At 46.8% G+C, this 14,241-nt stretch overlaps 1 protein-coding gene across 1 annotated transcript in view; it reads right to left on the bottom strand.

Annotated features, from left to right (window-relative positions):
* Positions 1 to 13,460, bottom strand: part of CIB2 (calcium and integrin binding family member 2) — a 33,994-nt gene extending 20,534 nt beyond the window's left edge. The window contains exons 1-2 of the mRNA XM_036735893.1: positions 12,928 to 13,460; positions 3,440 to 3,474 (exon numbers count right to left, since the gene is read on the bottom strand). Coding sequence (XP_036591788.1) covers positions 3,440 to 3,474; positions 12,928 to 12,978 — 86 coding nt within the window. The 5' untranslated portion in view covers positions 12,979 to 13,460. The remainder of the gene's footprint in view (positions 1 to 3,439; positions 3,475 to 12,927) is intronic.
* Between the last annotated feature and the right edge of the window lie 781 nt (positions 13,461 to 14,241).

Raw genomic sequence — 14,241 nt, 5'->3', positions numbered from 1 at the left:
TTGGCAAAGATACTACAGTGGTTTGCCATTTCCTTCTCCAGCTCATTTTACAGATGAGGAAACTGAGGCAAACAGGGTTAAGTGACTTGCCCAGGGTCACTCCCTTGGTAAAGTGTCTGAGGTCGCATTTGAACTCAGGTCTTCCCGACTCCAGGCCTGGCACTCTGTACACTATGGCCCATCATGACCAGATCTAACCCAACAGCTACTGTGAAATTTGTTCACAAAATAATTCTACAAGTCCACCGAAAGAGAGATACTCTTAGGCCACAGGAAGAGGAAGAGATGGAGGGGGAAATGTTGGTGATGGAAAAACAAAAAATATCAATAAAATCCACTTTAAAAGCAAATAAAAAGCAGAAAAGCCCCGATTAACTGAATTTAATTAAGTTAATTAATTAGTTAATGAAATTAATTGATCTGGGTCATGGAAAAAAAAAGATGAAGAAACACAATGTCTTCCTCTTGGTAGAGATAGGGCAGCAAAATGTTGCCTACACTGTCAGGCCCCACCTGGTTTTCTTTGTTGCATAAGGAAAGGTTCAATGTAGGGAGGGGGAGTATAGCTAAAAAGAATCGGTATTTTTTTTTAAAGACTTTTTTAAAAGTCTTTAAAAGTCTCCTTAGCTAAATGCAGATGCCAGAGCTAAGAGGAATGTTTTTAAATAAAAGCTATTCACCCGATCACTTCTCCCAGGGTAGCACAATACAAGCACACTAACTCTGGAATCAGAAAACATGGGTTCAAATCCTGCCTTTGAGTGACCTGAGTGCTTGTGTGACCTTGGGTAAGTCATCATACCACTTCCTTGGGGCACTATCTCCCCATCTGTAAAATGAGGCCTTGAGGCTTCAGGTTCTCCACCCGTCTAGGACCTCTGATTCTCCCTTTGCCGGTCTTAGTCACCCCTTCCCTAAGAGAAAATGAGAAACTTGTTCAAAGGGACACAGAACTAGAGAATCTTCTGGAGAGCCTTCTTGGGGAAGACCCACACACAAGGAAGGACAGAGTCTAGACAGAAGCCACCCTTTTTCGACTGCAGAGAGGGCCCGGCGATGGCAGAACTGTTCTGAGCCAAATCCCAGGCAGCACTTGGCACCTCAGCGGAAGGAAAGCAAATCCCAGAGATTCTACAGCTGTTTCTGGCTTTTAGTGTGACCTGATCTCCCTGCTGGCAGAAAGAGACCAAGTGGAGCCAAAAACGAGGTGGAATTTCCTGTCATTTCCCAATTCTGACAAGCCTCTTGTGATGGATGCTGTCTTTACCCTTGCAGCAGGCTTGGAAATCAGCTTCAGTCAAAAGGGATATAAGTCGGGAATCATAAATACCAAGCACAGCTCCCCTCTAGCCCACAGGATCTCTGTGAAGAGTCAGGAAGAATCCTAATAAATTCTGGGGTCACTGTGAATTCTGGGGGTTCTGCTTCCTATGACCCTAAAGCAGTCCCTTCTCCTCTCTGGTCATCAGTTTCTTGTTCTGTAAGATGAGGGAGCTGGACTATAGATAATCTCTATGACTCCTCCCAGCTCTAAATCCCATAACTCTATGGTCTTTAACAGGTTTGGAGCATGTCCCTAGCATCTAAGGAGGAGGAGGGCAAGAGGGTCCAAGTTGGTGATTCCCTCTGAGTTCCTGGTGTGGAAACTCTCTCCCCCAATCTGGGTCTTGAGCTGATAGCTCTGGAGCTGAAAGGGACCTTGGAGACCATAGAGTCCCCCCAGGTAGAGTGCATTGTTGGCAGGATTTGAACTTTTGAGCCAGGGTCTTTTCCATTGAACCATGCATGCTGCCTCCCAGAAGGGTCGATAATTTCAGACAAGTTCATAGTGTGTTCAAGCAGGAAGGAGCCCCAAAGTCCAACTTCAGATCTGAAGCCCATTAAAAGGGAAAATATGAAAACTAGACCTAAAAGTGACTTTGGCAGAGAAATGTGTGCCTCAGGTTTGACCCTCCATCAGTCAGCAAATATTTATTAAGTGCTTACTGCATATCAGGCTCTATCAGAGGTGCCAACTATAGTAAGACAAAAACACCATCCTGGCCACCTTCAAGGAGCTGAGATTCTCCCGGATGGAGGAGATAACACGCAAAGACCTACGTACACACAGGATGTATCAAGTGAAAAGCGGAGGTGATCTCTAAGGCAAGGCTTCCCACTGGAGGTGGGGTTACGGCTGAGTCTTGAAGGAAGCCAGGGAAGCCAGGAGCTAGAGTGAGGGGCAGAGCGTTCCAGGCTCGGCAAACAGCAGAGAGGAAGAGGGTCTAATGAGGATGCTCACAGTCTCTGTATCAGATATTTTTGCTTAATTTGTTTTTCTTTGTCAAAAGGTAAAGTTCAGAGAGGGAGGGATTAATAAGGCAGTCAAGATGAAAAGGATTAATAAAAGGGAAATACAGGAATCGCTTCTAGAGTGCCAAGTCACAGGAGCTGTGCTCAGCAGGGATGGACGGAAGGACTCCCACTGACGAGCCCAGAGATGGGATAAGTACAGAAGGATTATCAGGTGGGCTTTTGAACTCATGGCCAACAGCTGCATTTTAGCCAAGGGCTGGCTTAGGGACAGGGTGGTCCAGTGGGACAAGAGGTCAAGAGGACGTGGGCTGAAATCCCCTGGCACACATTACTAGCCATGTGACCCCGAGTATAATTCATTATCACATCATCGCGGAGGTAAAGTAAATGGCTATTTATAGAGCTGATTTTAAGGAATGCTTTAAGGAAAGCTCTCTGGCTCCTGCAAAATCACTCCCATCAGCTGATTACAGATCTCATCTCTGTGTCCAGATTCTTCTCCCCGCTTTGTGCTTCTGGAATGACTCTGAGCTTGGCCCAAGACAAAATCTACTTGTTTTATAGAACAAAAGGCTCTCAGAGCTAGAAATTCTCTGTGGCAACTTAGAGATTATCTAGGTCGATCCCCTCATCTTACAGGTGGGGAAACTGAGACCAGAGAGGGAAAATCATGAGCCCAAAGTCAATACAGTTAATTAGGGACAGAGCCCTAGACTGGGAGTTGAGACCTAGGTTCCCATCCCACCATCTACCCACATAACCCTAGGGAAATCCATTCATTTTTCTGGGCTTCTGTTTCCTTATCTGTCAAATGTGGAGAAGGGTATTCACGCTAACCTGCCTCATCTGGATGTTGTGAGCATCAGTGAGGGACGAAACCCTTTGTGATTTGTGAGCTAGAACTGCTGTTCTTGTTACTATGGTTATGAGACAGCCCCAGATCGAGGACCAGGGAGGCAGTTTGAGCCCTGCATGTATCCTGGTCCTGGATCCAAGAAAGAGCAGCCTCTCTCTTTTCCAAGCTTGGAAAGGAAAGGACACTTGGGGTCCCTGGGCTTTCCAGGTACCAGGTGAGTATGAAGTCCAATGTCCTGACCTGCCATGATCCCCCAAAAGAGAATGGACAAGAGAACAATCTGCTTACTTGAGGATGTCATTCCGATTGAAGAAGGAACAGTCCTGTTAAAAGGGAAAAAATCTGAGTGAGTAGGCAGAATTCAATTACTTTGAGATCTCCGAAATAAAAGTAACAGATAATATTCATGTAACATTTTTAAGTTTTGAAAAGCACTTTACACATATTATTCCATGTGATCTTTGAAACAACCCTGGGTGTCAGATGCCATTATTATCCCCATCTTTACAAATATGGAAACTGAGGATAACACTGGCTAAATGACTTGTCCAGAGTCACACAGCTAGTCGATGTCTGAGGTTGAATTTGAACTCAGGTCTTCCCGACCCTCAAGTCAAGCACTCGGTCTGCCATGGTCCTTAGCAGCCCTTTCCTAGATAGGGCAGATGTTCTGAACCAACTGGTGACATATACTGTGATAAAGCTGGGGGGAATGAAGTTGAATTACTTTTTTTCCCTTTTAATAGCAAAATGCCACAGGGAGACCATTTGTGGTGCCCAATTCACCAACAGGTAAAATTTGAATTTTTCTCTTTCACCGCATAGACTAAAACCTTGAGAACTAGGAATGTGGTAACTCTAAATCTGTAGTGATTAAATCAGCCAGACTATCAGAAATGGGAAGGCCTTTAGAAGTCATGCAGTCCAAAAGCTTCACTTGACAGAGGAGAAAACTGAGGATCAGAGAAAAAGCATGGCCTGTCCATGATCACACCACTAGTGATGAAAAGAGCTGCAACTGGAGACAGAGGGCCTGGGTTCCAATCCCTCTTCTGATCCTTACAATCTGTGTGAGCTTGGGGAAGTCACTTTACCCTGATGTGACTCAGTTTCCTCATCTGTAAAATAAGGTGTTTAGACTAAATGGCCTGAGGGTCTCTTCCAGCTCTAAATCTCTGACCTCACATCCCTAGGACTCCCCAGGATAGCACTCTCCTCGGCTATGCCAAAAAAAAAAAAAAAAAGACAACTGGGACAAGGGATGGCTACTGAACAAATTAATGTTACACAATCCTAAGGATACCAGCTAAGTTAATTAAGTAAACAAGGTGTCCTAATTTAAGGTTCGAGGTCTTCTAGAACTCCCTCTCTTTCTTCAGGGATTTTTTTTAAAGCACACTTGGTAATCCTAGAGGGATGGAAGAGCTCATCCTCTTAGGTTTCATTTGCTCAGGGCTCAAATATCCCAGTTCCCTGGCCTCCCCTCAAAACCAGCCTGCTGGCAGATAGTGTAACAGGACTCTGATTACTGGGCCTGGGACTGGATGGTGCCCCCAGCTTATGCTGTCTGAAGAAGTCCAAGTTAGGTAGTTAACTCTTTGTTCACTCTAGCACAGTAAGGCTCCCAGACAGGAAGTTCCCTCAGCATTTAGCATATAGTAGTCACTTAATGAATTCTTACTGATTGATTAGTCATGCTGCCATCAGTTGTCCACACAAGGAGTATTAAGAATAAGAAAAAGCATCATGGAAAATCAGAAAGATCATTGTCTCTGAAGTGGGAAGACCTGCCTTCAAAGGCAGGATTTAGAGGCAGGTAATATAGAAATCCTGCCTTTGATTGCTTATTACAAAGTGACTTTGAACAGGACATTCCACCACCCTGCTTTTTTCATCTACAACGTGCAGGGGTTGAATGAGATGGCTCTGATGTCCTGTGCACTTCTAGATCTTTAATCTCTGAAGAAGGGCTGTGCGCTCCTCTTCCTCTGTACTTTGGCCCACCCCATTCTGTATCCCTGCCATGTCCTCCCTCGGTAACCTGTACTTTAACATTCAATTCAAATACTTGAAAAAATATGGCACATTCAACACCTCCAGTCCATCCTTTCTCTGCCAAGAGGTGGGGACTAGTCACCGTATCTGCCAGAGTTCTTAAATCTTTGAAAGATCTTTTTTCTTTTTACATCATTGTAAAATCCAGCTCAACTGCCTCCTCAGTCTACGAAGATCTCCTCCCTCAGACGTCCTACAGCATTTCTGTTTTAGACCTCTCTGATGCATCTAAACTGCTTTGTTGTATGCTTATGCCTACCTCTTTTTATGTCTTATTGTCCCACTAGACTGTAAGCTATATGAGGGCAATGACTGTGTCTCATATAAAGTCTGTATCTTCCCCAGCACCCCATAGAGTCCTACATACACTGTGATGACTTAGTAAAAGTCTTCTGAATAAATAAAAACCAGCAGGAAACATTCTCAGAAAAATAAATTTGCTATCACTTTCAAAAACACATTTTCCATCTGATTTTTTTTTTATCATGGCTTAAAATCACTGCTTCCTAAAGTCTTCCCGTTACCGTAAGATCCTCTCATCAAAGATCTGGAATAAGAAGGAGCTCCTCAGCCAGCTGTTCTCAAACCTTTGGTCTCAAGACCTCTTTACACTCTTACAAATTGTTGAAGACTCCTTCCTGCCTCCCCTGAAAACAGGTTTCGTTTATTGGCGTTACATCTATTGACATTTACCACATTGCAAATTAAAACATCTTAGTATTATTAAACATAGTTTTGACCTCATGGACCCCCCGAAAGGACTTTGGGGACATCCAGGGATCCCTGAATCACGCCTTGAAAATGACAGACCTAGCCAGACCTCCTTATTTTACAGATGAGGAAGCCTGGAGCAAAGAGGGTTAGTGGCTTGCCCAGGACCATGTAGATCATAAGCTTCAGAATCAGGATTTGAGGCTGGGTCATCTGACTTCATCATGGTGACCCTGGACTCTGAAAGGCTATGCCAACAAGGAGGACAAGTTTGGGAAGGTCCTTCCCAACGTGGAGTGGCTTTATGTGTGGGCCGAGTGTAGGACTGGGTGTCTTTTACCTGGAGGCCAGCCTGGTATACCTGGGGATGGATTATTTTTGGCTGAGGCAACTCATGAAGACCATTTATGGACAAAGAGTCATATTATTTGGAGCTGGAAGGGGCCTTACAGAATATATATATATATATATATATATATATATATATGTATATGTATATATATATATATGTATATGTATATGTATATGTATGTATGTATGTATGTATTATATAATATAATATTGGAATATATATATAATATCGCAATATAATGTTATGTATACATATATATATGTATATATACATATATGTATGTGTGTGTTTACAGTGTCATCCTTTCATTTTATAGCTAAGGAAATTGCAGCCCAGACAAGTGACTTGTCTAAGGTCACACCATAAGGGGCAGAGCTCAGGACTCAGGAACACTGACTCCAAAGCGAGTGCTTTCTTTGATAGCAAACTGCCTGAGACATGGTGAGGATTCAATCCACATGGGTAGAGGAAGTCCCCACAGGAGCCTCGAAAGCAGAGGCATCCTGAGTGCCACCCAAAGCAGATTAAAATGTTGTTCCTAAATGGTTTTAATATGTTGATGTATTAATAAAAAAACAAAAAGAAGTGTGTGGTTTTCTAAGTCAGTATGTGGCCCACAGGGATCCTTATGGACTGTTTGACGGCTCCTTTCTATTTGAGTTTGACACGGCTGCCCTAAAGTATTGGATCAGTAACACCACCACCTGACACTGCTGTAGAGCACTTCTCAGGACAGACATCATCATTATTATTCTCCTTTGTCAGACTTGAAGACGGGAAGCCAGTGGCCTGAGGTGCCACGGCTGGTCTAGTGCTCAGTCTGGCCCCCACAGCAGGGTCTTTTCACCGACCCACAAGGCCTGACACAAAACAGGGAAAGTAAACATCTGGGTATGAGGGATTGGGTGAGGAGGGCTGGGGAGGGAGACAGAGGAAGGGTTCAAAGCTCCAAGCTCCGATTTGGGGATGGAGACAGGGGGGTTCCATTTCTATAAACCACAGCATGACCCACACCAAGATGTGATCAGAGGAGAGGACATTCATTGCCATTAGGAACAAAGGACCTTGGGTTTGATGGGAAATCCCTTGAAGGACACGAGGTCGATGGGGAGAACAGATCTGGCTGGCAGTCCATAAGTCTGTATGGAAGTGCTGGCTTCCTCTTCCCTCATCCCTTGTTCTCTGTGCTACAGAAGGGTATGGGGATAATTCTTGGGGAGGAGTAGTCATGGAATGCCTCATAGTTTTCTTTTTTTAAATATATATAATATATATTATTTAATTTTTTAATTTTCAAGATTGATTTCCACAAGATTTTGAGTTACAAATTTTCTCCCCATTCCTATGCTCTCCATTCCTACCCCCACTCCAAGATGGCATATATTCTGATTCCTCATAGTTTTCAAACAAGGCAGCTTGTTTTAATGGAAAGAACACTGGATTCAGTGTCAGAGGACCTGAATTCAAATCCCAGTTTAGCCATTTATGAAATCACAGAATTCAGAGTTGGGAAAGACCACATCTAGTCCAATCCATTGCTCACTCCCTGAATAACTTGGGGAAAATAATCTCTCTGGGCCTCAATGTCTTCGGCTGAGCAACGAGAGAACCCAGCTTGAGATCCTGTGATGCTAAGGGCTGGCCCATCCTTATCTCATTTGATGTTCACGATATCCCTGTGAGGCAGGCAGGGCAAATATTCCTCCCAATTGACAGATGAGCAAGCTGTGATCCAGAGAGGAGAGAAATAATTTAAGCAAGGTGACCCAGGTAGTTAGTGGTGGAGCTGGGACTAGAAGCTGGGCAGAGGGCCTTTTCTACTGCACTTCACTCTTCCCCTTTCCTGACTTGTAAAGAAGTAGGCAAACCTGTAGGGGCATCTGAGCCTCACCAGATAATGCGCTTCCAAAATTACCTTTATTTAGTCTACATACTGTATATTTCACATTTGATCAAATAAGGTAATATTTATAAAGTGCTTAGCACAGTGCCTGGCACACAGTAGGTGCCTAATCAATGCTTGTTCCTTTCCCCTTCACCTCCTGTGCATGTTGTTTACCCCAGTAGAATGCAAGCATCTCTAGGCATGAATGTTTTTTGTGGGAGTGATGGGGGTCTCTAGATCCTCAGCAGCTAGCATAGAACTTGACCTATAGCGGGCACCTTCTAAGTGATAATTGAATGAGTTCTGAATGTACTTTGGAGTGCAGCCCTTTGGGATTATGATGAGGTGGCTGCAGAGGATGCCCACTGCCCTGGCTCCAACTTCCTTCGCTCCTGCCAGAGGAGTCTGGGCAGCCTGACATGCATGCCAATGAAAGATATTTCTGCTGGGAGCCCTGAACAATGTCCCAGACGGCGGGCATCCCAGGCCCATTCTAGAAAAGGAGCCGGTCTCTTTGACGGAGTTGCTGACACTGCCCTGGCAAGCCGGAGTATTTTTAATGACATTTGGGTGGCACTGGAACTCCAGCAATTCAATTGTGTGCTGATTAGCAGAAGGGATGAGGGTGTGTGTGTGTGTGTGTGTGTGTGTGTGTGTGTGTGTGTGTAGGAGGGGGAGGGAATGGGAGCAGATGAATTAGGAGATGAATCATTTTGTGTTCTAATGGGCCTACAAGAGCCTAGTCCTTGTATTCTGATTCAGGAGAAAGAACTCTAGAAAACCATCACTGGGCTGGCACAAACCGGACAGGGCTAAGACACCGGGGTTCAAATTCCAGCTCTGTTTGACCTTGGAGAAGTCACCCAACACCGTTAGCTCTCAGTGTGCCCGACAATAAAAGGGGTAGGATAGTAGTAGCTTGTTACAAAAGCAATCCTTCCATTATCATTGGTGGAAACAGTCTGAAATGTCACTGCATGTTTAGGTCACATCATTGGGGTTTGTCAGTAGAATGAGAAGAGGTGGCATGGCACATGCAGAGGAAAAAGCTCGGGGTTGGAGTAAGAGGAGCTGGGTTCTAATCCTGACTCTGTCAAAGCCTGCCTCTGTGACCCCAGGCAAGTCACTTGCCTAAGTTTTCTCATCTGTACAGTGAAGGGGACAGACCAGATCAACTCTTGAAGTCCTCTGATCTATAAACCTATGATCCTGTAAGATCGGAGAGGGGAGGGAGGAGAAGGGAGAACGAGAAGGGAAAAGATGTGAACGGACACTGAGCTCACCTTGTGTTCATCCAGGAACTGAGAATTAGAGTCGCATTTCATACCCAAAAGAAGGACTTGGTGAAGAGTCAGACGGGGCTTGGGAAAAAGATGAGTTGTCGCTTTTGGAAAGCAGAGGCCAGTGAGAGGCATCATGGGACTACAGAAGGGGCACTGGACTTAAGAGTCAAGAGGTCTGGGTTCAAATGTCACTCCAGCACTTAGCAGCTGTGAGGCCTTCGGCAGATCCCGTCCTTTCTCTAGGTCTTAGTGCCCTTCTGTGTAAAATGGAGAAGATGCTGCCTGTGCTACTTTCCTCACAGGGGTGTCGTGAGGCGGCACTATGAAAATATGGGATAAGAATAGAGAAGGACCTGTGAGTTCTACTGAGGGATGAAGAGGAGAAAAGAAAATAAATGTTTATTATTTGAAAAAGATAAGAAAAGAAAAAAAGAAGGGAAAGAAAAGAGAAAGGGGAAGGGGAGGGTAGGGATGGGAGGAAGAGGAGGGAAGGGGAAGGAAGGACAGGCGAGGGAAGGACAGGAGAGGGGAGGAAGGGGAGGGAAGGGAAGGGGTGGAGAGGGAAGGGGAAGTACAGTAAAGGAAGGGAATGAGAAAGGAAAAGAAGGAAAGAGGAAAGGGGAAAAAATTACAAAAAGGTGTAACCTCCTCCTAAGGGAGATCACAAAGTCTCCTACCCTGGAAAGTTTTAAGAACAGAAGCAATGCCCCTCTGCTCAGGGAGGGCCAATGCCCAGTCTAGCCTGAACCTTACTCTTCCTTCTTCTTCCTAACATTCCAAGTTCAGAGACAGCCTCTATCACTATAAATCACAGCATGACCCATACCATGAGGTGCAATCTATAGGAGGTAGGATGGTAGAGTGGAAAGAACATTCCTTGCCTTTGGAGAAAGAGGACATGGATTCGAATCCTGGCTCTGCACTGTGTCTTCTCTCCCCACCCCCATCCCCAAGACATATCCTCTCCTTCCTTGGAGCAGAATGGAGTGGTGGAAAGCAGACTGGACTCAGAGTCTGCCAACTCTGCCACTGACTCCCTGGGTAACTTTTGGCAAGCTACTGAGACACCAGTTTCCTCATCTGTAAAAGAGGAGGCAGGGTTGACGTAAATGCCCCCTACCATCCCTTCTGGATCTGGATCCTGTAATCCTGGGTGCATTCTGATTAGTTCATCTTCGGGGGCCATCAAACTGCCAGGGAGTATTTACAGGAAACCTACTGTGCACCCTGCGTTGCCCTCGGGTAGCTCCTAGCTGCAGGAGATAAAATACCACATTGAAAATAATAATGAAACAAAAGATGCTGCCTTCCAAAAGTGGAAGGGTGATGGCCACCCTGTCCTAGGGAAATGACCAAGCATCGCACGACGCCATTCCAAGGGAAGAAGCTTCGAGGATGTCAGCTAAAGAAGAGGAGAAGTCTCTGGCGCCATAACTTCACATATATTATTCTCCCCTTCATTGTCAGAGCCAAGGCCGGGCTGAGCTCCCAAGCAGACTTTGAACCTGACACCAGAGGCTTTCTCCAGGCTCTGTAAATGAAGCTGGAGAGAAGATAGAGATGCAGTAATCAGAACTGTGGGTTGGCACTACAAGTCCCCAGGGCCAAGATCCCAAGTTTATTCTCTATTTCTTCAAGGTATACTTGACCTCTATCAACCTGAGAGCCCAGGGTCAGGCAGCTAAATTTCAGATGCCTCTCCTCCTGGGCCAAAGGAGACAGATTTCCTAGGCTGGAGGAGCTGACTTTTTGTACTCACACACAAGACTTTACATTTATCCCTACTGAATTTCACCTTATTAGATCCAGTCCCAAGTAACTTTGGACCAGTTACAATCTTCTTCCAGTTTCTTCATCTGCCAAAGGAGGTGGGTTGTATTAAGTGATCTCTGAGGAAGAGGGAGGAAAAAGAAGGAAAGGAGGGAGGAGGGAAGAAGGGAGGGAGGAGGGAGGGAGGAAGGAAGGAAGGAGGGAGGAAGATGAACAGAAAAGCCACAGACACAGCCATCCATCATATGTTGAAAACCAAAGACATTTCATAAGTGCACAGACAGATATAGAAGAAGCAGAGGGAAAACACGTTGCCATTGTTTTCTAAAATCTTTTCCCTTTCAGTCAGAATACCAAATGCCTTGGATTCTAAGGCTGCCGGGTGGCCCACTGGACAGAGAGCTGGACCTGAAGTCAGGAAGCTGGGAGCTCAGATATGGACTTAGATACTATGTGACTCTGAGAAAGTGACTTAACCTCTCCCCCAGTTTTCTCATCTGTAAAATGGGCATAATAATAGCCCCCCCCCAGGGTTGCTGTCAGTATAAATGAAGTATTTGTAAAGTACTTTGCAAACCTTAAAGCCTGATGTAAAGTTAGCTGGAGATCCCTTTCATTTGTAGTTCAATTTAATGATATTTGTTAAAGGTGTTGGACCAATTTTACTTTAAATTACTTAAGATTAAAATTCAGAAAAGAGAAGGAAAAGATGCACCTGGGGGTCTGAACAATCATCCCTCCCTTTAGCGTTCTCTCTCTCTCTCTCTCTCTCTCTCTCTCTCTCTCTCTCTCTCTCTCTCTTTTTCTTTCCATTTCTCCTCTTCACCTCACACTCCCAGAGTGCCCTGGGTCTCTTTAAGTGACTAAGAGAGCCAAGATTAGAGCGTTTGGGTATAAGCTCTGGGTTGAGCACCCTGGTCCAAACCTCTAACATTTTCTCCTACCCCATTTTTAGGGGCATGGGTTGGAAGCAGCAAGCAAAGGCAGCCCATTTCTGACTTTCCAGGCCCCTCTACCTGGCTAGGCCTGCTGCTGCCTATACAGAACAGAGGGATGAGAAGAGAACCTGAAAGACAGCTCCAGAGACCTAGACCAGCTCTTATTCTAGGTCACCTGGAATCTGGAAGTGAGAGTATGAAAGAGAAGACAGACTAGGAAGCAGAATGTGGCAGATAGAGAAAAATGTCTCAACAATTCTGGGTAAGATGTCCAAGAGGGATTGGGGAACAGGGGGACGGCGCAGATATCCTTTACCAAGAGTTCACCATTTTGTTGTTCTTTATCGTTTACAAAAACACTTTCCTCACATCAGTCTTCTGAAGTAAACAGTTCAAATATTATCTCCCTTTCACAGAAGAGGAAACTGAGTCTCATGGAGGCGAAGAGACTTTAGCGTGGGTACTCAAACCCTGGTCTTCTTTGCAAAAACTTCTCTTCTCGCTCCCGAGGGGGCTGGAGAAGACTAGGAACCCAAACCACAGTCCCCCACACGAACGCCTCTGTCCCGAGCATCCCGGGAGCCCGGGGAGACAGGGATAAAGGGCGGATCCCGGCTGAACCCGCCTCCTGGGCAGTGGAGCGTGGCTCCTAGAGGTCTTAACTTAGGATGGGCTGGGGATGGAGGAGGAGCAGCTGGCAGGTGGCAGAAGGCAGCAGAAGGGTGCACCATCCCAATCCCCCCAGCCCAGACAAGCCCCTTGCTTCCAGCCGGGCCCCTCACCTGATAGTTATCCAGCTGCTCGTCGGTGAAGATCGTCTGTTTGTTCCCCATCTTAGCCGCGGAGCCGGGGCTCGGCCCGGGCCAAGTCTGCCATCAGAAAGCGCCTGCTGGCTCTCGGGGACCCCGGAGTCCGAGCCTCTGCGGCCCGATCGGACGGACGGTGCCGGTCCCCGAGTGTCCCTAATGCTGCCTCTCACCCAGATCGCCCCCTCTGGGGGCCAGGTGGCGGAGGAGGAGCGAGAAGAAGGTGTGGAGACGCCTGGAAGGGCCGGGGGCGGGGGGTCAACCCAACGGGCTCATCCCAGTGGACCCTCGCCGCTGCCTCTGACAACGCCACCGGCTACCTACGGCTCCTTCCGGGCGGGCTGGGATCGGGAGGACTGGCAGAGAGGGAGGCTGCCGGAGGGCGAAGAGTGCCCGCAGCCCCGGACAGCTCCGGACTGCTCCGGACAGCTCCGGCTCCTGGCCTCCCTGCCAAGGTCCGCAAGCTCAGGGAGTCGGGGCCTTTGGGGCCGCCCAGCCCGGGGGAGGGGAGGGGAGCAGAGGGCGGGGCTGTACCAGCCCGGCCCCTAGGCTGCCTCTTGGCCAGACCAGGCTGGAGGCTCCGCCTCCGGAGAACCGCGGGGAGGAGGCAGACGCCGGCGGGGAGAGGTCAGTGCACTGACCTGAATTCCGTCGAGGTCTCTGACACTCCCTTTCGCACCCCCCACCCAACCTACCTCCCCACCCCGCTACATCCCCCAGCCTTTGTTGTCCAGAGAGGGTCTGCAAGCAAGGGCCCCTTGTCTCCACCCCAACTACACCCACCGTAATTCAGTTTCTGCTCACCTTTTGCTCCAAATGTTGTCCGTAGCCTCCCTGCCTCCAATCTCAGTTCCTCTGAGGTACCCTCCACACTGACGCCACAGTAAGGTTCCTAATGGAAAGCAAGCCTGGCTATGTCACTGACTATGAGGAGGCTCCCATTGCCTCTAGGTTTAACACACACACACACACACACACACACACACACACGTTTTCATTCTGTTTGAGGCCCTGATCTAATCTACCTTTCCAGTCAATCAATTGGCAGCCAGGTGGCACAGTAAAGAAATCGATGGAACTGCAATCCAGAAGTTTGGAGGTCAAATCAAGTCGTTTAATCTTAGTTTCCTTGTCTGTAAAATGGGGATAATAGCAGCACCTACTCCCAGGTAATAACAGCAACCCCTCCCAGGGCTGTTTCAAGGAGCACTTAGTACTGTGCCTGGCCCATAGTAGGCATTTAACAAATGTTCATTTGTTTCCTTCCTTCCAATAAGCATTTAAGTGCCT

Source organism: Trichosurus vulpecula, chromosome 8, assembly GCF_011100635.1.
Source record: "Trichosurus vulpecula isolate mTriVul1 chromosome 8, mTriVul1.pri, whole genome shotgun sequence".
Lineage (NCBI taxonomy): Eukaryota > Metazoa > Chordata > Mammalia > Diprotodontia > Phalangeridae > Trichosurus > Trichosurus vulpecula.
This window is presented reverse-complemented; position numbering and strand designations above follow the sequence as displayed.